Source organism: Lynx canadensis, chromosome A2 (genome assembly GCF_007474595.2).
Source record: "Lynx canadensis isolate LIC74 chromosome A2, mLynCan4.pri.v2, whole genome shotgun sequence".
Lineage (NCBI taxonomy): Eukaryota > Metazoa > Chordata > Mammalia > Carnivora > Felidae > Lynx > Lynx canadensis.
In genome coordinates this window covers 96275903-96298868 of record NC_044304.2, presented here as the reverse complement: position 1 = coordinate 96298868, position 22966 = coordinate 96275903, and the positions used below count along the sequence as shown (strand labels likewise).

The window sequence follows — 22966 nt, the reverse complement described above, 5'->3', positions numbered from 1 at the left end:
ATTTTGCTTTGATTTTTTCCTCTCTTTTATTAACTAATTACATTGGAGATCTGCTCTTGGTAAAATACCCAATATATATGTCATAATTCTCTTATGTCTATGTTTGTGCAATACATGTCCACCTATCTTTGTGTATATACCACATGACAATCCAGGTTTTAACTATATGTAGTATCAATGCTTCCATAAGATTCTATGAGGGTATCTTATGACATATTGTAGACTGGCTCCTGGCAAGCACGAGTTAACCAGAAATTCAAGATTTGGTAGCTTGGGAACATCAATTTTTCTACATGAAAAGTGAGAAGAGGTAGTCAGCCTCATCTTGTCTATGTGAACAATTGCACAAGGGAATGCAGACTCTATCAACCTGATTCCAGTCCTGTACAATGGTGTAGGGGATGGTTTCTTTGGTTTCTTCCACTTTTGTTTCTCAGTAGTTGTTCCTTTTCTTGTGACCTGATTCCCAACTTTCAGGCTGTCTAAAAAACCCCAATATTAAGGCCCCAAAAGAGGCCACCTTACCTGTGTCCCCTGACCCTTTTAATCCTGGCTTACTACCTCCCACCCACTGCCCTGCCAGCTGGTTGTCCTTTTGGAATGCTGCTGTTACATTACTAATTTCTCAGTCAGCTTGTAACAGCTTAATGTGCCCCCTTTCTACCACTTCCTCACACCATTAGTATATTCACTATGTGTGTTCGACAAAGAAGTGTTCTGCTTTCCCTCTAATTACACTCAGGCTGCTTACTCTTCATTCTCACTAAATTAACCCTAATTTGGCTCATTGGGACTTTATACTTTTCTAATTATTAGCCACATCCTGGAGGAGAAGTTCTTGCCTAGGAGATTAAGCTAGGATGCTGAGACTCTCCAGACCTTACGCCTCAAACTCGAACTAAAGTGGGAAAAACCAATCACCATAGACAACTCTTTGGCCAAGTGATTTAACAAAGAGCTGAGCTCGCTGGATATTTGGTAGCATGTAGTCATAACAACAGAGTCCTGTTTCTTTTCTACCGGGCTATTTAGCAATTTTCTTCTGTAGTGCAGAGATTTATTCAATTTTTTTTTAACATTTGTTTATTATATTATTGAGAGAGAGGGACAGAGCATGAGTGCGGGAGGGGCAGAGAAAGAGGGAGACACAGAATCCGAAGCAGGCTCCAGGCTCTGAGCTTCCAGCACAGAGCCTGATGCGGGGCTTGAACTCACAAACTGCAAGATCATGACCTGAGCCAAAGTCAGATGCTCAACTGACTGAGCCACCCAGGTGCCCCCCTCTGTGACTGCTCTTAAAGCCACTACGAGTTGGTATATAGCCCTAAGTGTGCCCCCAAGAAACACGTCTCTAGGAGAATATGGATAAACTGTGAAATTGGGGGCCACTGGGTGGCTCAGTCGGTTGAGCGTCCGGTTTCGGCTCAGGTCATGATCTCGCAGTTTGTGAGTTCGAGCCCCATGTCGGGCTCTGTGCTGACAGCAAGGAGCCTAATGGCCTCATGAAATTTTAATTACCTTCTTAAAAGGCCTAGCTCCAAATATAGTCACATTCTGGAGCACTAGGGGTTAGAACTTCAACATAAGCATCTTAGGGGGACACAGTTTGGCCCCATGATGTGTGTGTTTTGTGTAATCTAATCCCAATTCCCTTTTCCAGCCCCATGTTTCCCTGTAGTTCACAGGAGTCAAATTCATCACATTCCCCCACATGATAGGACTCCACATATTGCTTTAGTCTAACTGAGAGCTCTTCCTTCCTCTGCTTGGTAAACTCCCACTCTTCTGTCACAACTAATTCAACCTACATTATTTCAGGAATCTTCTGTTACCCGTGCTAGGTGCATTTATTCTCCCAGTCCTCTTATTGTCTGTTACCTCAACTTCACTTCAAGTTTCATGTTGGTAAGGATCTCATATATTTTTGTTTACTGTATTTCCAAGGTCTAGCACATGATTTGGCACAAAATATAAAAGCTCAACAAATACAATTTTTTGTTTGAATAAAATGACTCCCAGAGTTTACTGTGTTCACAAACACAAATGACCAAGCAAACAAAATCAGCATAAGGAAATGATGTACCTTTCAGACTTTCTAAAATCCTAAGTAAGAAATCAAAGACTTAACAAAGAAATCTCTAGTTGTGACCAAAATCTGGTATCTGCCCCATAATGATATACTTTATTTAGTTCCCACACAGGCAATACATCTATAATAATTGTTGGTAAGGTTGTTTGTGACCTCTGGCCATTTGACTTGTTTCTGTTGAAAATCTTATTATCTGTTTGTCTTAACTTATGATTCAGTTTTGTTTTATGCTTTTTCTTTTTGCCTTTTTATGATAATTTCAGCACTCACCAGTGATATGCTTATTAAGTGGGCAAAAGCACCCCAGTGAAGCATTTCAATGGCACAGCACTGTTTGTGATGGTAGTTCAAGGCAGCTGTCACTGCACTTTCATGAGGAACCTCACAACGTAGACAAGGAAAAGAGAAGAGCTATTAAAATAGCGAATAGCCCTGATTCAACATCCTCTATTTCTTGGCCACATTCTGGAGCTATCCAGGAATGGATGTCCTCATGATTCATTCCAAACAATTCTGTAATGAAATAAGGGCATCTGCTTCTCTCTAAGCAGTGTCATTAGACTGAGTTTTCATTGTTTGGCTTGCTGCCCTCCAGAGGGAAGAAGTAATCTTGCCCCAAAGGGAAAGAGATAAGGACGAAATGTGTATCCTCTAGGCCCTATGATCCTGACCACTGTTTGGACCACAGGAATTTTCTAAAGAAATTGTGGTTTATATACACAATGGAATACTACTTGGCAATGAGAAAGAATGAAATATGGCCTTTTGTAGCAACATGGATGGAACTGGAGAGTGTTATGCTAAGTGAAGTAAGTCATACAGAGAAAGACAGATACCATATGTTTTCACTCTTATGTGGATCCTGAGAAACTTAACAGAAGACCATGGGGAAAGGGAAGGAAAAAAAAAAAAAGAAAGAAAGTTAGAGAGGGAGGGAGCCAAACCATAAGAGACTCTTAAAAACTGAGAATAAATTGAGGGTTGATGGGGGTGGGAGGGAGGGGAGGGTAGGTGATGAGCAATGAGGAGGGCACTTGTTGGGATGAACACTGGGTATTGTATGGAAACCAATTTGACAATAAATTTCATATTAAAAAATTCAAGCAGAAGTAAATATATAAAAAAGAAAAGAAAACATTTGAAAAAAAATCTCTGTTTAAGCATAAGCAATCTGTTTCCTCCTTTCATCTCTGATTGCTGAGTACTGCCATGCTTAATACTCGATTCTCTATTCATCATTCTCCTCCTTCATAGAGTTGTAGGGTTATTGGACTTAGAGAGCTTATAGTGCACTTTCTCATTTTACACAGCCCTGGTCCTTATCTCACCATATTCCCATAAGTAGCCAACAGCAGGGCTGGGACTTGAATCCATATCTCCAAACTGGCACTTGTTATTTCCCGGCAGCCCCACCCCAGCCAGTTACTTTATCCTTCTCCACCATGTCAGTGATGAACTCTAAATGATACCAGTCATTCAAAGCTTCTTTTTTTTTTTCTGGTGTCTTTTTACTATTTTTTATTTTTCATTGTGGCAAAATACACAAAACATAAAATTCACCATCTTGACCATTTCTAAGTACACAGTTCAGTGGCAATTAGTACATTCATCTTGTATAACCATCACCACTATCCATCCCCAGAAGTTTTATTATCCTGCACAACTGAAGCTGTGTGCCCATTGAACAGTAACCTCCCCACCTGCCCCCATTCCCACTGAGATGGTTTTGATTTGCATTTCCCTCTTGATTAATGATGTTGAGCATCTTTTCATATGCTTAGTGGCCATTTGCATTTTTTCTTTGGAGACATTTGTATTCAGGTCTTTTGCTTATTTTTTAATGTAGTTTTTTTGTGGTGTCCTTGAGGTTTTTTGATGGGGGGGGAGTTTTTTTGATAAATTATACAACACCTCTCTCTTCCTGAGAAATGTCACACTAAAAAAAATGCCATTTGAAGATATAGCAGGGGTGGAATTTACACAGAGTTGCCGAGGGGGCATATTGTTTTGGTCAAATATATATCACAAGCCTAGTCATTGAACATTTTTATCTCTTCTTTGGTCTTAAAACCATAAAGATTGTGGTAGATATAGAGGCCTATCTTATTTACAAGTATTATTTGAGTGTCTGCCCAAAATGGCAGATCACAGATTTCACACACAGTGGGAGAAAGGAAAAGATATTGCTGAACAGAGAAAATAATATGTGGTTAAAGAATTCCTGCTGGCATTGTTTGAGTACCAGATATTGCTGAGGTTAGATATTGTAACTATCTTATGGTCTATTACTCTACAGCTGGGTGGTACCTTTATTTCAAGCACAGTTGTTGCAAATTTTAACTATTTTTAGCTACATGTAAGTAATGTTATCATAGTGTTTATTAGGAAAGGCAATTACGAAATGTGAGATAGGATATGTTGTTTTTTTCCCCTGCTGGTGGGAATTCCAAAGAAGCAAAACAGCAATAAGAAGTAAAATGGAAAACTTGGACAGTTTTCTATAATATCACTGAACATGTTCCATCTTTGTGTGTATTTTGTTGGGAGTTGTTTTTATGGGTATATTATGACTGTTCTTCATTGGCCACTGAGATTCATTTCCCTTTATAGTTTAGTAATTACATTTGTGAAATATATTTTTAACAGCTAATCACCACCAGGGTACTCTTAAGAGATGTAATTAGAAAGACCATCAGACATTCTGTCTTAAACGTATTGCTAATTTAGTACTAACTCATTTTTTTTATTGCAACTTGCTGTTGATATCATGAATGAAGCTTTAATTATAGAAAATGGACCTCTCTGAAATGGCACTCTCTTGTTTTAAGTGCCCTCTTTTAATCTGTGGGGTATTCCTTATTGGGGATTATTGTCAAACATTTTTTTAAGTATTCTTCCAGTTATCAGAAGACAGATTAAAAGCAGGGCCACACAATTAAGGTGAGAGGAATATAACTTTCCCTCCCCTTCTGTAAGTCTTTCTTAGTCTATGCTCCAAAGCTACACCACAGGGAACATTCCTATTAGCAATACCAAATAAAACCCGGAACAAAGGCAAGTTGGTTTATTCTGTCTCTTCTTTTTTTCCCTTTTCTATATTTCAAAAACAATTCCTGGGCGCCTGGGTGGCGCAGTCGGTTAAGCGTCCGACTTCAGCCAGGTCACGATCTCGCGGTCCGTGAGTTCGAGCCCCACGTCAGGCTCTGGGCTGATGGCTCGGAGCCTGGAGCCTGTTTCCGATTCTGTGTCTCCCTCTCTCTCTGCCCCTCCCCCGTTCATGCTCTGTCTCTCTCTGTCCCAAAAATAAATAAACGTTGAAAAAAAAAATTTAAAAAACAAAACAATTCCTATATATTGTAAACATTAGAAAATGCATATAAGCAAAAGAAAATCACCTGCGATCCCACCTCCTGGAGAGGTTTTAGTATCATCTTTGCCACTTACTCAGCTGTGGAAATCTGTGCAGTTTTCGTGGGTACGTGTGTGTATGTATGTTTCTAACTATTCACTTTCTCTTTACTCAGGAAAGAATTGTTTGTTCCTGATACATTGAATTCGGGCTTCATGTTGTGACTTGCTTAGGTCAATGGGATGTGAGTGAGTGTTGTGTCTTCCCCCACCTAAGCAAAGCTTGAAATGCCATTTTGTAGTTTGGCTCCTCTGGCAAGACAACCCCCTGCCAGGAGAACAGCATGCTCCAGATCAGTGCTGCTCCTTCAGTCTTGGTCACAGGAAAACAAGTCATGTGACACAGATCCACAGAGGGAGGTTCAGCTGCCCAGTAGCTCCATGTCACTTGAGCAAAAAATAAAGATCTGACCTCTCCAGCCACTAAGATTTGAGGGTTGGTTGTTACACAGCAAATCTGACTAATATTTTACCAACCCCCTAAGACTCAGTTTCCATAGCTACAGGATTACAGTAACAACGATAATATCTAAGGCAACTGAAAGGACTCAGGAAGATAATACATTGATAGTGCTTTCTGCATAAAGGAATTCAGAAAATTAATTTTATTGTATTCTTCAAGCCTTTTTTTATGTGCACATATATATATTTACAAAAATAAGATGATACTGGGCATTTAATCTGTAGTCCTTTCTTAAAGTGTTAATGTAATAAATACCTATCTGTGTAATAAGATAATTAAATATTCTAATAAGATAATTAAATATTCTAATACACAATTTTTAATGTCTGTGTGGTGTTCCATAGGGTAGATGGACCAAAGTTTATTTCACGAATCCATTATTTCGAGCATTTAGATTACTTCCAAATTCCACTACAGTAGACAATATTATAATGAATATTTCTATAATTAAATTTGAGTCAATTTATTTTTTAATTTTCTTTTAATGCTTATTTTTGAGAGAGAGAGAGCACACACAAGCAGGGGAGAGGTGGAAAGAGAGGGAGGCACAGAATCTGAAGTAGGTTCCAGGCTCTGAGCTGTCAGCACAGAGCCTGACACAGGGATTGAACCCACAGACTGTGAGATCATTACCTGAACTGAAGTTTGATGCTTAACCGACTGAACCACCTAGGGGCTCAAATTTGAGCCAATTTATGATTATATCTTGAGAAGAAAAAAAAAAAAAAAACCCTGTCAAAGGGTCTATATGTTTTAAGGATTTTGACACATACTGCAAAACTGTTTAAGTTTATAAACTTATGCAGTTAATAAGCAGAATTTTGCCGGAAGATAGTTATATTTTCCTATTACTATAATGCTTATAGTATTTAAGATTTACTGTGGTAAAATCCCATCAAGAAATTATGTTAAAATGCATGAACCCTCATGTTGCAGTATTTTTTCCTACTTCTACTGAATTATTTTAGCCAAAAAAATACATATTCTGACTTGTTCTCTAAGTCTCTAATATTTATGTTGATACAAGGAAAAAATGTGCTGTCTGAGCATGATATTATCATTGCTCTTAAACCAGGTGCTGTTGAATTTTATGTCTTTGATAGTATTGTATAAAAATAGCAAGGCACATTTTGCCATAGGACTTATATATATGACAATCAAATTCTTCTATACTGTCTTCTTTTAATAAAATAGGACTTTTGTTATTTTATTTTTCAAGAAACACTGATTTTTTTGAGTTTATTTATTTATTTTGAGAGAGAGAGAGAGCACAAGAGGGGGAGAGTCAGAAAAAGAAAGAGAGGATTCCAAGCAGGTTCCGTGCTGTCAGTGCTGAACCCAACATGGGGCCTGATCCCACCAACTGTGAGACCCTGACCTGACCTGAAACCAAGAGTCAGATGCTTAACCGACTGAGCCACCCAGAAGCCCCAAGAAACACTGATTTTTAATTAAAAAATAACTTTAAAGACATTTCTGAATGACTGTGATAAATATCCTGGTCTTAAGTATAAATCAAGGAAACAATTCCTAGGGTATGTTTCCATGTGTGCTATTGATTTTGTTTCCTGTTCTGGTAAATATTGTCAGCCCATGGGCTCATGTGGTTTACCTTTGTGTCAACTAGGTATATGTATGTATTGATGAGTGTGGTGGGTGAACTTGTGCACTTTACAGTGATGTTTGCTACCCATTTCAAGTGGTGAATTTGTTATATACACAAAACTCCATGAGAAGCATCTCTGTTCTAGGGAGACAAATTAGAATTGAACTGCAGTTAAACCAGTGCCATGAACTATGAACATCTATGGCATTTAACAAAGTATTAACTGATGACAATATAAGCAAACTACTCATAAAAGTATTACTTTTTATGTTTGAAAATTCCTTTGTTATGTGTTTGTCTTAATGGGCTTCTGTTTACACCTTTCTAAATTATTTCAGTATTTTACTTGCCAATGCTTAATTAAGCTGACTCTAAAACAGCAGTTGATATGGACCAGATGGAAACATTTGGCTGGCTCTATTTCCCACAGTTTTTTGGTTTAGGAGAGCCCAGGGATCAACATTAGCCTCACCACTGATACTGGGTTAAGAAGATCCTTGATGAATTGAGTATTTTGGTTTTGATCTTAATTATCTTTGGTTGTATAGACTCTGCATTTAATTCTAACAGAAGGAGAAAAATATAGCACTGCATTTTTAAATTACCTATTGTAGGCATATTGAAGCAGTTAATCAAGGAGCATTAGTTGTAATCTAGCCCAGTATTCACCTTGGTGGCCAACTCCAGAATTAGCACGATTCCACAGAGAACAACTTTGAAACTGACATTGAAGCACTTGTGAATAATTGCTTCAATACAGTTAAGTTAGAAAAAAGAATATAAATAATTTACATCTGTCTTTAAGCAACAATCATTTCAAAGTATGATTATTATTTTACATGCATGATTTAGATAAAATTCAATATAGTCAATACAGTCGACCTAAGAAAATAACATTTGTCTAATGTTTTTAAAATGAATAGTCATAAATCTCTTAATGCCTTTTAGATTTGGTCCTTGTTGGAAGCTTTTGGTGGTTATAATGGATTGCTAACGAAAGCTCAGAAACCTCATTGGCCCATAACCCTTCAACAAGGAACGTTCATGAAGAGACCCTAAATGGAAATGTATAGTCATTATTTGGAATTAATTATAAAAAAATGTATGATAAATTAGAATTCTATAAAAATACAAAGTAAAATACGTATTAACCAAGAGAAAGAATGAAATATATTTAACATGTTTAACACTCTTCAAATTGTTAATTTAAGAGACAATAGATCTTTACCAAACTTCTATATTTTTTCCAAAGTAAAACTTTACATACTTTTTTAAGCACAGATGATTCTCCTTTAAAAAGAAAAATTGTTGAGGGGCGCCTGAGTGGCTCAGTCAGTTAAGCATCCCAGCTTCGACTCAGGTCATGATCTCGTGGTTCATGAGGTTGAGCCCTGCATCAGGCTATCTGCTGTCTATACCCTCTCTCTCTGCCCCTCCCCTGCTCATGCTCTCTCTCTCTGTCTCAAAAATAAATACACATTCTGAGGGTTACTGGAGGGTTTGTGGGAGGGGGGATGGGCTAAATGGGTAAGGGGCACTAAGGAATCTACTCTGAAATCGTTGCACTATATGCTAACTAATTTGGATGTAAATGAAAAAAAATTTTTTTCAATAAATATTAGCCATTATAAAAATCAAAATACACATTTAAAAAAATAAAAAGAAAAATTACTGACAACTTATTTTCAAAGTGCCATTGCCTAATATTGATTTTAAATGTACGTATTTCTAGAATCAGTGTGAAATATGAAAAGAACATAGTTCGAAGAACCGTTTTCAAATTTTTGTCTCTGCCCCTCATTGACTATGAGATCGTAATATAGTCACCTAACACCTGCAAACCTTTGTTTCCTTATGCATAAAGCGGAGATAACGCTTATTTGCATTTAATGTGAGGATAATGTAATAAATAGAATTACCTGGCTCTTCGTATGCACTCAATTCATTTTAGTTTCCTTCCTTCCTTTCCCAACCACCAGTTTTTTCTTAAAAAAAAAAAAAAAGTCCATTTTAAGACATGTTTTAATTTAGCTAAAGACTACTATATATGTATCAACAAGCCCCTGAGGATAAAAGTTTTTCTTTACTGGGGCGCCTGGGTGACTCGGTCGGTTAAGTAAGTGTCCGACTCTCAGTTTCGGCTTAGGTTATGATCTCACAGTTTCATGAGTTAGATCCCCACATCGAGCTCTGCGCTGGCAATGCGGAGCCGGCTCGGGATTCTCTCTCTCTCCCTCTCTCTCTGCCCCTCCCCTACTCATGCTGTCTCTATCTTACTCAAAATAAATAAACTTTAAAAAAATTTTAAAAACTTTTTCTTGATAAACTTTAGGTTCCCTCTATATCTTTGCAGTGTTTCCTTTAGCTACTCTCACTGAATGCAAACCACCAAAGGGCAGCAGGAAGTACAAAGATCTGTCATAGAAATTCAGTCAGAGATTGGGAAAATACAAATAGGGATTACTTATGGACAGAGATTATCTGGATATCTCCCGGACACATTCTGAATTCACTGAACTTGTCTCCATGATTCTCAGTTATCATCCCATCTATATCCCCAAATCAAATCACATGCAGTAAGATCACTTCTTTGGCGTTCCTAATTAAATGTATGATCGGCTAAGTCTTATTTCATTGACCATAATTTCTTTACATGTATAATTTTTAAAAAATGAATTGGCAAAGTGAATCATATGCAACTTTCTTTAATAAAGAAAGGACCATTCTTTCTTCAATAAAGCAGGTTGCAAAATGTTGGCTTCTTCTGAAATATTAAATTGCCACATTGAAATTGACTTTGACACCATAATTTTAGACAAAAATCCCTTAGATCAGGGCCTTGAATGTTAGCTGTTAGGGTCATGGTGGGAAACAACTGCTATAATGAAGACTATCTGCATCATCATGGCTGACATTGAGGGTTCCAGCTTGGCTGACCAACCCTGATGTCATTAATCCCACTTAATCTGTTTTTCAAGGGAATCCAGCTAATTTTACAGAAACTTTTGAACCGCTTACACAGCCATGCAATGCAAAAAAGATAATTTCCTAGGCACTCAAATTTCAGGGAAATGGACCCTTAAATAATTTAATAGGAAGAAAAAGAAAGCTTTGTAATGATTAAATTATATTTGATAGTACTTTTCTCTGTTAGTAAATATATGCTACTGGAATTGGAAAAACAGGAGCAGGCCTGCCCCTTGTAAGATTCTCAGTGAAATATCTTTGTGTGGAATCTCAGAAATGGTGAGAGGATTGGGAAACAGTATAAATAAAGGGGGTACATAAGAGTAGCTTCCACTCAGGCATTCTCTGTAGTACATAATGGCTCATAAGAGCAAAAAGTGCATCTGACTCATATATTTAATGAGTGAATTTATAACTAAGTGCTCTCTGCCTCATTCCGCTTCACCTCCATTTCTGTAAACACAAACATACAGAGACACATGTATAATGAACACCAAGGTTATGCAGAGGGGAAGAAAGTGGACAACTCCAGGGCTGGTGAGCACTGGCACAACAGAGTCTGCGGTTAACAGCGAGCAAATGTTCTGATCAGTGGATGTTTAAGTGGCAGCCATTGTTACGCATTTTGAATAACACCACAGGATAGATATTCCTTTATATAACCCACTTTATTCAGGCCTAAACATCTTCTACCCTAATATATCCTTGAAATCAGAACCAAACAGAATTCCTGAAGGTGATTAAGAGAAACCAAACTGATCAAGAGGATGATTGTGGTTGTTGTTTACTTCTATCCCAGCGAGACTAGGCCTTACAGGCTTCATGGGCAGAAGGTTGAAACCAACAAGGGAAAACCTTTGGTGTGAGGCAAGGTAGTAGTTTTGAGCACACACTAGTCTGGGAATATGATAAGGGTTTAACTAGACCTTTTCCACTAACCTTCTTTCAGTAGGTTTTCATAAGCTCACCTGTACAATGAGAGGTTTGGAAAATTTAAATTCTAGAATCTCTTTCAGTTCTAGCATCCAATGAAATCAGGTTTATCTTTTTCTGAAAGAAGATTTGGTCAAAAGTGTGTGTATAAGGGCCCAATAATGTGTATGTAAGGACTAAATCATAAACCCACAAGTTCGAATTCCTATTGGTATTTATAGAATAGTTTGATGTGTGTACGACATTGAATTCTACATAAATTTTTTTTAATGTTTTATTTATTTTTAAGACAGAGAGAGCACGAGCAGGGGAGGGGCAGAGAGAGAGGGAGACACAGAATCTGAAGCAGGCTCCAGGCTCTGAGCTGTGAGCACAGAGCCCAACGCGGGGCTTGAACTCACAAACTGTGAGATCATGGCCTAAGCCGAAGTCAGACGCTTAACCAGCTGAGCCACCCAGGTGCCCCAGATTCTATATAAATATTTTAAAGTTTGACTTAAAAGAGTTTGTAATTTGAATTGACCAGTGCAGTGCCTCTCAGGATGTCTCCTGGATAAGAGAGGATACTTTTCATATATCAGTAGTTGTGAAAATGCACTTTCAAAACAAAGCACCAACATATTTTTTTAATTGACTATATTCCCCATGCTGTAATAGCACCAATATACTTAACTCAGTCATCTATTCAGGTGAGTTGCAGTAATCCAGACAAGTTGTGGCAAAGTCCTGTCATTTCTATTCCAATATAATAAAGAAATGCTAGTAAGTCTTCTGCTAATAAAGAAAGAGCAACACACCTTTCATTCACTGAAATTAGTGGAAGTCAACTAATAGCTAAGCTTGCCTGTTCAGTCCTAGAGTGTTAATTGCACATTATTATTGGTAAATGTAATTAGTAACAAGAGCTAACTTAAATGAATTTAGTTAAATGATGCAGGACTTCTCAGAACCTTTAGTATCCTAACATCAACCTAATGCTTTTTCCAGAAAAGAGCACATAATATTCCACATTTCTCCAACTTTGTCCTAGTGAATTACTCTTTCCCCTTTTTCATTATTAAATGAGTGGTCATAGGTATCATATTTTGGAGAGCACAAAGTGGAAAATGCTGTTTTTGTTTATTTTCTATTGGAGGGTCAAATAGACCCAATATGTATCTAATTACTACACTTTCTCTTTCTTCAAAATATATTTTTTATATTTTGTTGTAGCTCAACTTAGAGCCATTGTTGGAGTGAGAAGAACCCTTAATTATAGCTCTATTGTCTAATTTATAGATAATGAAATTTATGTCCAGACAGGTGCAGTAACATGCTTAAGAGTCACATGATGAGTTTGAGGTTATTCTAGGATTAGACTATGGATTCCTTATTCCTTAGCCCAAGATCTTTTTTCCATTACACTGTACTGACTCGTCTTCCCATATTCACCATAGGTGATCTCACAGAACCCATAAGACTATAAAGTTATGAGCTTATACAGAAGCAGTGAATATATTAATTACAACCAGGTGCATTTTAGGTTCTCCATATAGAAGACCCTGCTGACAACTCCAATTTCATTTGTCCAAAGCTGAGTTTATTCCTTTCATGTCAGATGGCAGTACATAGGTAACGACCAAGAACATGAACTTCACAATCAGCCCAATTAGAGTTTCCTCAATACATTTAATGATTCCCACATCCTTGTCTTTGCTCATGCTGACGCTTTAGACTGGACTGTTTTTCTTCCAACCTCTCACATATTGAAGTTAAATTTTATCTTGAGATGGTATTAAGACACACATAATAAGTGCATGATGTGTTTTTAACTAAGTTGATTTGAACCAGTCAGTTCTTATCTCTCCTTTCTCTATCATGACTGCCATTGGAGATCCAGTACCATGAGGTCACAATGCCACTTCCTCAAATTAGTCTTAATTAACCAAATCCTGCCTGATTATTCATTAATAATATCCATTTGAGTAATGGCACACTTTTGAACTACACGTGATTTTGAACCATTTCTCCAAGATTTCCCACTGATTAATGTTGCCTAGCCAACTGCTTAGAGGCAATCTATCTTTTTCATTCAATATATGCTTATTGAACACTTATTATGTCAGATCATTGACAAGAGTCAAAGATAAAGTCATTTTTTTTCAATGTGACATCATTTTTATTCTGCTTCCCTTCTCATCTAGATGCTTTTGCATGATGTGCCAACCAGTTTACCAAAAACAGCTCCCACTGCAGAGTGCCAGTTTTTACTACCTAAACTTGGAGCTTAGAGTTAGATGAGCACTTTAAACTCATGATGAAGAGCAAGAAGTCAGTCTGTTTTGCTGAATATGTCAACATAAATAATGACATGAAGGAATGGCATAATGACAACACTATGTCTCGGCAAGCTGCCTAGAGTAATGAAGAATGATTTTCTAGTAGGTCACATAATAAAGGAGTTATCCAAACAGAAGGCATTGCTGAGGCAACAAACCAGTATACCCTGTGGTTTCACAAAATTTATTTACCTGTTCACTTGGACTATATCTACATAAACATATTAGATAGATCTTTTTTCAAAAGAAATGTCAAATTTCAAATTTGAAACAGATTCTAGGCCTTGGGTGACAAAAGGCTACAGCTATTTTGAGATAAGCAGTGCCTGTCTCTTCTCTTTCCTGCTGTATGCCCATACCCTCATACTACTTGTTCTCATAGCCAGGGTATTAGAGGAGAGGTTCTTAACAAATAATGCTCCAAAGGAGCAATTGCCTCTGAGATGCCTTTTATAGCTTTGGGCTTTGTACCAAGGCTGGGGAATATTTAAGACCTCAGAAATTCCACTTTTGCTCCATGGAGAAGAAAAAAAGAAAATTTTAAGTAAAAGGGCAGCTCTTTCTCATGACTTGCAAACTTAATAGACTATGGTGGGTTAGAAATTGCCATTGAGCCAAAAGAGCATTTTCCAAAGTATATGCTGTAGATGGGTTAATAATTGTTATTGCCAAAAACATTTTTTTCATAGTCAAATGAGTTTGGAGAATGAAGACTGAAAGTCAGACTAGTGTTTTTGGTACAAGAAAATTAGGTACTTTAAAGTGCTAATGTCTATGGTAGATCTCTAAGAATACTATAGGAAATGCTTAATTTCCCTAAACATTTTTGGCCATGGAAACTTTATTTTATGCTGCTTCTCATGGGATTACTGCTATTCTATGGAATACACTTTTGGAAATGCTGATCTATGAGAATAGACACATTATTTTCAGACAGTGACATTTCATATTCTTTCCACAAAAAAATAAATAAATAAAAATATAAAAAATAAATAAAAATTAAAAAAAACTTTACATGTCAAGGAAATTTGTTCTTCTTAAATGAAGATTATTCAATCACCATCATTGAATTAGTGATTTAGACTCTGTGTATTAATAGAAGTGGTTTCCACTGACCAACTCATCCCTGCAACAAAGGAATACAGTCTTCTAGAGAAGAGATTAGTGTTGAGTGTTCATTTGTGGATTCAAAGTAGTGCAGATTGTATTGTCTCACCCATTAATTGAACCAGTGTCCAGGGTTATTTCATTTACATGTTCTAAGTCCAGCTCCACAATCAAGCTTTTAGACTCCACATTCATCTGGTTTATATATGGGGCTCCCACAAGAGCTTTTGTTAAAAAAAAAAAAGTGGTTAAAAGACATGTTGGAAACCATTATCCTAAGAAGACTGCTGGACAGATCCAGTGGAATCCATAAGCTTCGCATATGAGAGTGTGTTCTTCTCCTAGTCAAGGAGGATTGGCTAAGGAGTCTTTCTATAGACAGGAAACTGACATAGAGATGAAGCTCCTTGCCCAAAACAAAAGAAATAATACAAGTAAAATTAGGGCCCCCTGGGTGGCTCAGTTGGTTAAACATCTCTTAGTTTCGGCTCAGATCATGATCTCACAGTTTGTGAGATCAAGCCCTGCTTGGGATTCTGTCTCTCCCTCTCTCTCTGCCTCTACCCTGCATTCTCTCTCTCTCTCTAAATCACTAAAGAAATATTAGGGGCGCCTGGGTGACTCAGTCGGTTAAGCTTCCTATTTCAGCTCAGATCATGATCTCACGGTTCGTGAGTTCGAGCCCTGTGTCGGGCTCTCTGCTGACAGCTCAGCGCCTGGAGCCTGCTTCAGATTCTGTGTCTCCCTCTCTCTCTGCCCCTCCCCCGCTCACACTCTGTCTCTCTGTCTCTGAAAAATAAATAAAACATTTTTAAAAATTTTTTAAAAAGAAACATAAAAAAAATTAAAAGCAGAAATTAGAATCTCTTGGTTCTCCAACTAGGGTTCTTTGGGGAGATAATAATGCTTCCTACCTTACCAAAATCTGGTAAAATTTCATCCCTTAAACTAAGCAACCAACATTTACTGAGCACTTACAATGTTACTGACTCCTTTCTAGGTTCTTGGGTTACAAAAATGAGTAAAGTCCTTGCTGTACAGAAGGAATAGGGAAAACATTAAGAAGTAAACAAATTAATAATCTAATGTCAAAGTTAAGCTTTGTTCTGGTTTTCTCTGAGTCATCTTCCAGGTATACCAGATCACAGGTTACCTGTCTGATCACAGGTTACCTGTCTCATCTGTACCCATTCCAAAGTTGCATTTTTATCTCCCTTAGCTGCTGTTTGCCTGATTTTGTCCTTTCCTGTTTGGGTGCAGATTTAACTCTCTAAGCCTTAGGTCAAAACTGTTTTCCTCATGGTCATTGAATTCTGAATCCTGCCTTTTGGAAATTCCACATTAGTCTTTCCCTAGATTCCACCCTGCAATCTATCCATCCTTTAATCATCTATTCAACTAAGCTATAGACTTAGGTTTTCCACATCCATCATTCTTTTTAACTCCTCTTCATTCTTTCTCTCTCTCTCTCTCCCTCTCTTCCCTTGGAAGAATCTCAGCAAAGGTGAATTACTTCATTTTTTATTCTGATTCTGCTCTTCTTTGCCATGTTTTTCTCCCTTAAATTCATAAATCCCTGTCTTTCTTCACAACTCTACTTATATGTTATTTCTCTCCTCTTCACACATTATCATGAAATACTTCTCTCAAAGAGAGGCAGATCTGCAAAGTACTGTTTAACCTTGAACAATTACAAGTGATCTTTCCTGACTAGAGGCAGATTCGGTACAGTCCAGATCTGCTATAAAGTTGCACATGAGAAATTTGTTATAGTCCACAATAATGCAAGAGTATTTAAAATTATAGACATGTATTTAAAATTATAGACATGTCCAATTAATAGGAGAAAGGAAAGGACTTTGTTTCTTGGCTAAACCCCTCTGTCATTTCCGAACATTCACTCTCAGATCCATGTCCTTACTATTTTCATTCGCTTTAGTTGGTCGTGGGACAATCGTAAAAGCAGTGTGTGGGGCTTTGAAACCATGGGGCTCCCCTTTCCTACAGAAAAATGTGCAGCTTCATTCACCTTCCGGGGGACAGTTCTCCCACAGCCTCTAATGCTCCTCATGGTAATGATACTGTTGAGCGAAAACCTAGCAACTTACACTTTATAACATATCAAATGACATCAAATATATGACATGGATAGAACAAGCCAATTAACTGCCTAATCACCCCATATTCACCTTCATAGAGAAGCTGGCTTCTCACTGTGCGTAGCTCTCACATTTAGAATTAATGAGTAGGACTTTCATCTGAAGAAGAGATCTGACTTTTAATTCTGGCACTCACACATCTTTTCTCTCAGAGGCCAAATCATAGGGCTACCATTAATAGCAGACTTTAAAAAATCAATGTATGTCTATGATTTCCTTCTTAAAAAAAAAAAAGCAGGATCTAGTTAAGCAAAGCTGCGTTAATTTCATGAGTACACACAGTACATTTCAAAAGTCCTGCCTTTCAGCCCAGGAAATAAGACTCATCCAAGATTCTGGTAGTAATATTTTTAATTAAAGGAGAATACAAATCAAAAGTTCTTTTTCTTTCACCTACTTCCCCTTCCTGAATTTCTTCATTATCTAACTTTGTATCCAAGCTAGCAATCTGGGAGACAACTTTAGTTTCTTCTTCTTTATTTCTCAGCACAATCATATTGGTGCTTCTTGCTATAATAGGGCCCTATATTCTAGTCCTAGTTGAGGGTTTTATTCGTTTACTTAAAGTTTGTAGGGAATCACTGAAAGAAGATACAATTACACTCATTTTAATATAGACAATGGGTTGGAGAGATCAAGACTTAAAGTAGGGAAACATCCTGAGGCTGTTTTGGGGTCCTGATGAGAAAGACAGAGTCCTGTACTAAGGCAGTGGAGAAGGGTGGACATGTCTGAAAAGATACCAAACACAGATAGAATTGGAGTCCTGGAGACTAGATGTTGGGTACGAGGAAGTGCGCAGAATCAAGGATGATTTGGGTTTCTCCTTTGGACAATTCATGGATAATTATGCAAGTCACTGACATGGGAATGCAAGGAATTGGAGAGGGAAAATGATATACAGTATTCAGATTTGTTAATGTGGTCATGTAGAGAAGATGCAGTTTTTAAAAATCACAGAGTTCTATGCTTCCTTTGATTCATTGGACCACTAACCCCCATCATAATCAATAATAATAATAATCATGTGTAAGTGATTATGTGAAGTGTGAGAGATAAAGATAGCTAAAACGTAATTCTTATCTGAAAGGGGTTTAGCATCAGGCAAGGTTGTCAGGTTATGTATATACCTAGATGAAAACGTATAGCTGGCATATAAAGTGCCGAAAGGATGGTTTGGGTAATAAGTTTCCTAGGGACTCAGACCCTAATTTTCTAGCTGTATTTTCACTTCCTGAGGAGCTCTAAGCTCCAGCAAAATTAAACTATTGGATTCCTTATTCTTCAGCTACCCCTAAATTTGCCTATCTTCATATCTTGTTTTCATCTGCTTTCACTGCCTATAGGTCTTGCTTTTCAAAATCCTATTCAGTCAAAATACAAATCCTGCCCTGGTTCCCCTATTCAGAAGCTCTCCCTTTTATGAAGCTCTGTATTTGTACCATTTTTTGATCATTTTACCCATTTTATGTTATAGTTGTGTTAGCACACGTCTTGTATCATTCATACCTAGTGTATTGCACAGACACCCCAATGCTCAGTTTCTTGTAATGGGACCATGTCTCATCCAGCTCACCCATGTGTGTTTTTAATTTACTAGTGGACTTGAGGTAAACCACAAGCCATAAATAATAATCCGCATATAGGATGACACTTGAAAATTATACTTTACATTCTCAGTTTCCTGTAGTACTGATATGTAAATGGAATACAACTTTTGCTCTTTGGGGAGCAAGTGTATTAGGTAGACAGTGCAGATACTAACATACCTAGCAGAATATGTAAGTGTAAGATATATGATGTGATCATAGCCACTCACCCCTAGGTGAAATACAGTTTTCACGCAAATCCCACTGATGAAAAATATACATATATACTTTTTTGCTCTTTTATTATCTTTCCTTGTGTAAAATTATCTGCAGTCATGAAAAACTGATATTTGTGACAGCAGCATGTTTCTGACGATTACATGCTTTTGGGTAGGAATGGTGAGCTGTTAGGTGACATACTCAATCCTTGCTGTGGAAGAAATTTTTTTTAATAGCGACTTGAAGCTTCTAGAAAATTTTGTAGGAAAGAAAAATATTTTGACATATTCTATCCTTGCTATTGAAGAAATTTATTCTTAATAGCAACTTGAAGCTTGTAGAAAATTCTGTAGGAAAGGAAAATACTCAAGGCTCTAAATAAGACTGCTTAAATAAAAGTTGCCTTAAATTACCTAGGTGATCCTTTACAAATCATTGATTGTATTTGTTCATGTCTAATCAAGTGATTTCTTTCTGGACATTTCCATTGAAATTTTCAACAGTTCTACTGACACCACATGTTAGCTGAAGCCCACATTGATTGCTCTTGATTTCTCTGAATCCTATATTTTGATCCTGATATGTAAAGGTGGCTCTGGAATTTCTTAATAGGAGGACTTTAGACAACAACCAGACACCAGTCCTTCCTGGCTGAAAGGAAGGGCAATAGAACATGCAACTGCATTTGCATCACAAGCATATTGTTTACTTACATGAATTTATTTAGAATGTCTTGGGACATGATCCTCTCCAAGTCAAACTGAAAGACAAGAAAAAGAAATTGACTGTAGTCAGTATTAAACATATATTAATGTAAATGTCTTTGTTACTTTTATATTTTTCTAGGACTTAGAAGATCATCTTCAAACACCAAAAATGAAGTTCACACTGACCCGCCGGTGCTTGGTACTCTTCATCTTCCTAAATGTAAGTAAAACATTATTTAAGCCACGTTAATCAAGAATGCTGACACAGAGCATGTGATTGAGTAGATGCTCACACAGGGAGAGGTCTTGCCAAAACTACATTCCACAAGCCAAAACTATCATTTCCTTGATACTTTGTTAACAGATCCCCCCCCCAACTTCCACAATTTAGATTTGTGTTATAGTTCACTGAAAAATGTGAGCTTTGTTTATAAAAATTTAGCGTTAACTTGAGACATCTCCACATTATCTTGGAAATTAACATCGAAGTCTAATAATGTCCTTCGATAAAATGTTTTTCATCTTAGACATGTGGATCTGAACCAGTTTCTAGGCTTCTGTCTTTTTCAAACATCTGAACTCTTTCAGTCTGGCTATTGATTTTAAATGCATTTCTCATAAAAAATTTTTTTTAAAAAAACTAAGAATCTTAGGTCTTAACATACCAATGTCATTCCATAACTCTTTCTCTAGCCTTGTAAATCATGCCCAATTTCTGTAATTTTATATTGTTTTTTTCCTAAATGGTTAGCAAGTAGTCAGGAATGCAATTATCTTAGAAAATACTACCAGTGCCTGCCTATTTATTTGTGTTAACTTTGTTAACTCCCCATCACATCAACTTCCATAGCACATGAAAGAGAGATGAGTAAATTTTACATAAACAAATTGGGAGTTGTATTGATCCTTATCCTGGCCAATGAATTATACCTGGCAATAAAATTCAGTCAATAACTGATCCTATTATACTCAGGCAAACAAAACTAGTCCAGGGTTCCAGGATTTACATTGTTAATTAATGTGTCGTCATGGGCTTACAAGTTTGTATAAACTGTTTCTCTTAACATTATTCAGGGAAAAATATCACTAATATTCCATAAACATAAATCTTATTTTTAAGGAAATTTTTATTTTGTAATGTTATACATCAAATAAGTGGTTTATGGGTATGATTGTCAATGTAGTCCTTTTGCATCTACTTGGATATTAAGTATAGTCTATTTTATTATGTAAAAGTATCATGTTATGATCTTTAGATAAGATACAACATAATTTGCTAAACGTAATCTGGTATTTGGAAATGCAGGTAACTTCATGCCATTGTAAATATAATAAAAACACTGGAACAAGAATATTGTAGAAATTATTAGCACATTTTATTTTGTCTGTAAATGCTCAAGCTTTATATGAGATTCTATAGCTACAGAAATATTGGTATATTCTATTCGTGATTGATATTGTTATTTTTATAGCTTAAATTAAATCCTATGTGATCAGTTGTATGTAAATATCTCTAAATAATTTTATTTTATAAAGCATATAATTATATTAAACATTGACAGAAGAAAAACTAAAGTAACTTTAACTAGATATAAGACAGTTTGAGTGTTTCCACCTTTTCTATTATAAAGACTACAGATAATTTGTGGTGTGCTAAAAAACTAAAGTAGATCAATTCTATTCAAAACTTTTACAAAATTCAAAGATTAAAATAATTTCATATATTTGAGCCATGGGCAGAAATATTTTATGGTTTGTGGGCATCTCTTTACTAGTAAACATACTGTACAGGGCACTTAAGTGGCTTTGTGCTCTCTTTCCTGTGATAAACAGAAATTTGCTTCTCTGTCTTGTATTTGGATCATATATTTGATTTGGAGGATTCTTCCATAAAAAAAAGTTTTGATATGTGAGTTTCCTTCTAAAACACACATTGTGTTCTACACTGATACTCCTTCAAGAAAAGTAAATTATTTTAAAAAGTGGTACTGATTTTAATTACTATAAAATATTACTTTTTTATACATTATTGTGAAAAATCACTGCCAGTATATTTGTTGAATTCTACCAACCTGATTTCTAAATGGTCTTTAAAGTATCAGTTTGGGTCACCGCATTTCATGAGCCTCAATTTACATCAATCAAAACCACCTACTCATTTCCTCTCCCTTATCTGTAATAGTGCAATTGGCTTAGAATAGTGCTTGGCACATAGTGAGTTCTAAAAAAAAAAGGTAGTGATGATGATAATTATAGCAACAATGATGAAGACATAGAAAAACTAGATTCTTCTGAGAAGCATTCGTTGTTGGTAACTGATCTGTATTCCCCTATTTGCTTGGCATTTATCATTATGGAACAGTTTTGTTGTTTAAATAATGCTTAAGTAGAAAAAACATAGGTACCAACCATCTGATCCTACCTGGAAGAACCAGGTTAACACTTTACAAAGCTCTGTTTTATCCTTTATTATTTTGAAAAGTATAAGTAACTGAAAACTACAAACAATTCCAACATGTACATTGTCAGTATTAAGGATGGTGATGTCAAAATCCTGCTCGTTATATCAAGTTGTGGATTCTGGAATCATGTTCCTTTTAGACAAATTCTGTCTGTGGCAATCAATAGGAATCTCTCCCTTCAGCACTGTAGCATGAGTTCCCATATTCATTACGTTTGAACCACTGCAGTGATGCACCATTTCTTAAAGCTCTACACAGAATGGTCCTGTAATTGTTTTGTCTCTGTGCTTCTAGAAACCAAGAAGTAGGAAGACTGTCTTACATCAAAGTAGGAATTGCTTGAGTACATGTCCACTCAAACCAGATTGCTTTCCACTGGACTCCATGATTAGTGTGCACCAAACCTCCTAGAATGTGAGCCCCATGGGGACAGGGACCTTGCCAGTCTTGTTCACTGCTGAATCTCCAGTACCTAGAACAGTAACTGGCATGGGGGAAGCAAAGTATTTATTAACTGAAAGAACAACGGTGTTTCAGCTACGGACTGCAGGTATTGGTGGCAGCTTGGTGGTCGTATGTGTGGCGCCATTTACTTGAACCTTTAGGAGTGACATCACATATACGGCGGCTAAACTGCTGCATAGGACAACAATTAAGAGGTTGTTTTTTGTTTTGCTTTGGGAGAATCATATAAGATGGCTTGTATGAAAAACTTTGAACATGAATCCTTATCCAGAACATCAATGTGCCCTTAATATCTCATCTCTATCTTCATTTGAGCATAAAATATTTATGTGCCAAAATGTATAATATAAACATAATACTTATGATAACTAAAATATTTTTAAGTGTTTCACATTGCTTGGTAGTCTTATCTAATCACTACTGCTTCTTTTTTGTCTCTATATTGCTGAAAATTATGCCACCTCACTAGCCATT

General features: G+C 36.6%; 1 protein-coding gene across 1 annotated transcript in view; it reads left to right on the top strand.

Moving 5' to 3' along the window:
• Window positions 1-19734: 19734 nt before the first annotated feature.
• CALCR (calcitonin receptor) overlaps window positions 19735-22966 on the top strand; it is a 58881-nt gene continuing 55649 nt past the window's right edge. Inside the window, exon 1 of the mRNA XM_030294717.1 lies at window positions 19735-19785. Coding sequence (XP_030150577.1) covers window positions 19735-19785 — 51 coding nt within the window. The remainder of the gene's footprint in view (window positions 19786-22966) is intronic.